General features: G+C 45.3%; 1 protein-coding gene across 1 annotated transcript; it reads right to left on the bottom strand.

Annotated features, from left to right (window-relative positions):
• Positions 1-1,129: 1,129 nt before the first annotated feature.
• On the bottom strand, positions 1,130-1,837 carry LOC137992521 (uncharacterized protein F23F12.8-like). Its single transcript, XM_068837892.1, has one exon. It carries the CDS (start codon positions 1,835-1,837, stop codon positions 1,130-1,132), a length of 708 nt encoding a protein of 235 aa, XP_068693993.1.
• Positions 1,838-2,556: the final 719 nt, after the last annotated feature.

Raw genomic sequence — 2,556 nt, 5'->3', positions numbered from 1 at the left:
TACGTTTATTATGGGAGGGCTTGGGGAGAACCACCCCTATATAGAGTAACAAAGAATTGGGTAAAGGCGTGATAAATAGACACTAAAAGCTTACATGGCTTAGAGTCCAAGGAACTTGGAAACAGAGAGTCTTTGATCCAGATCGTCATCGACATATATGTCTTTGGCTTTCGTCGACTTCCAGCGACCGTGTCGCTGAAACACTCTGCCGCTGACGCCACTGTTAGCTGCCATAGTCGCACCACCTGAACGCAGAGAGTGCAGCTCGAACTTGGAAGGGTCAGCCCCGATGGTCTTCAAATCCCGCCTGAAAGCTTGTCTCATAGTGCTGTAACTAATAGGCTTATCGGGGGCTATCAACTTAAAGAATCCTTACCCTTAGAAATGGGTCGAAAAATCAGATCCCTGGAATCTGGAGGAATTTTAAATTTGGGAAGATCCTTTTTGAGGAGCTTGACAGGACACGCGGGACTAGGGAGCACAGAAATAATTACTTTGTCTCCCCGACGAAGCTGGTCGTTCTTACTTTTGGGGACTTTAATAACCATGAACACCTCGTTAAAGAAAATGTCATTCCTCCTTATCCTGGAGACATCATCGAACCTAAAGAAGCCGGCAAATGACAAAACATACAAGGTAATATTGCGCAATTCAACAGAGTTTTCAAGGTTAGAACTGCTAATAATATCATGAGTCACACTAGATGAAATAGGCTCCTTGCTGTTAAGAATAGCAGTACCAAGAATTCTTTTTGAAGCAGACCTAACGGCCTCGACGATGGGGTTATCCGGGGGGAGGGGATACCAGCCATACTATGTGCCCACTTTATGCCATAAAAGGCAGAATCAATTACACTAGGGGAATGGGATTGCTCAATAAGGTGTTGCAAGAACAATGCAACGTGAAAAGGTTTAGCGGGGAAAACATTCCCGTCAAACGTACTAATGGCGAAATCCTTCCACTTGCGGTAAGCGCGGTGGTACAGCAAGGATGTACTGTTGGCCTTTGAGAACAGTATTGTCGTCTTCAATCTCTCAGCTAACCCTTGGATGGGACCGTCTGGCAGAGAGTCCTGACCAAAGTCCCAAAAACCGGATTGGAAGATATCTGATAAAACCTGCTCATCTAGTCACTTTGAAGTTGGAGAGCCAGACTGCTTTGTCATCGCAGGGAGCAAGAACGCCAATGGCCGGTCTTTCCACAAACGAAAGCATGTGCCAATGTTAGGGCGACGCGGCAGGAAACCAGAAGTGGCAGTGGCTGGCTGGTGGGAGTGAGTTTGGAATTGGGAACTTGGAGACGAAACCGACCCGAGGAGTGGTGAAGATCTTTTGGTCGCAGCCATTGCTGAAGACTTCTTCCTCTTTCGAGATGACATAATCGCACGGGCGCGTCTCTCAGCACTGTAGATGCGTTTTTTGTCCTCCGAATCGGCTGCTAGATCGCGTTGTTTGTATTCTTCGACCGTACTCCAACCGTATTCAGACTTGTCAGCAAGAAGAATACGTTTTTGCCGTTCCACGAGCAATTTCTCACCTTCTTCGAGGTCGGACTTCACTTTCTGAAGGTTGGACTTCTCGGTGGCGGATTTGGCGCTGTCGAAGGTCTCCGCAAGTTTGAGATTGAACTTATACTGGTCTTCGTTGGCTTTTCTTTTAAACTTGTGCGGTTCTTGAAATTTCAATTTCTTGATCTCTTTCATTTGCTGTTCTGTCGAAGTTTCGTTGGCATGCTTAATTTGACCTGCGGTGTCCATGAGCATCTCCTTAAAGGAGGCCATTAACTGATGGTTGTTGGCTTGAATTAGGTCGGACACTTCGTCTTTGGTAACCGACATTACACACGGCAAAGTGAAGAAATTAAACGAAACGAAAGGAAAGAACGCGGTTGGTTCTGAAGCCTAGATGACAACCACGTGTTATACGCGGTCTTATATACCCCTACATCCCTACCCATGATGCCCTGGCCTGGAACCTAGGCCCTTGTTGTATCTCGTGCCGACAAAATAGTTATTTCAGCCTTATTCGCAAGCTCGCTCGTCGGAAATAACATTTTATCATACTACAGCCCTAACCCTCTTAAAAGCATGTATTATACATTGTCTAACATATAAAGACTGGGCTTCCTGTGCATTTCCTTCTGACATGTGCACCCCCCTAGCCAAAATCCTAGATCCGCCCTTGCACTTGAACATCAGCATGTTTGGTCACCAAGCAATGTTTGGTGTTGTTTAAACGCCAAACATTTCCCATTTGCGAGGCCCTTATTTGTAATCGAAATTGACAGGGTATGCTTTTAGAACTATGAAAACCAGGCGTCAGGTTTTGTAATGTACCAATGCTCAAGGACTGCGGACAGGGTGTAGGCTAGTTGTAACTGTCGGGAAGTTCCAACAACTAAAATTAAGTAAGGAAATATGGAAAGATGAGCATGTATGAATTCTCACTAACACAATGGAACAATAATACACATATATACCTCAGTGGAACAACAGTGGCAATTAATTTGCTGAATTTTTTTGGGTTCCAATTTAGCCACTTACTCGGCCGGGAATTC

The sequence above is a fragment of the Montipora foliosa genome, chromosome 2 (assembly GCF_036669935.1).
Source record: "Montipora foliosa isolate CH-2021 chromosome 2, ASM3666993v2, whole genome shotgun sequence".
Lineage (NCBI taxonomy): Eukaryota > Metazoa > Cnidaria > Anthozoa > Scleractinia > Acroporidae > Montipora > Montipora foliosa.
Note: the sequence above shows the minus strand (reverse complement) of the source record. Positions and strands in the feature narration are given on the sequence as shown.

What these genes read in the sequence shown, in the direction of transcription:
- LOC137992521 (XM_068837892.1), bottom strand. Translation starts at nt 1,837, where the DNA reads ATGTCGGTTACCAAAGACGAAGTGTCCGACCTAATTCAAGCCAACAAC.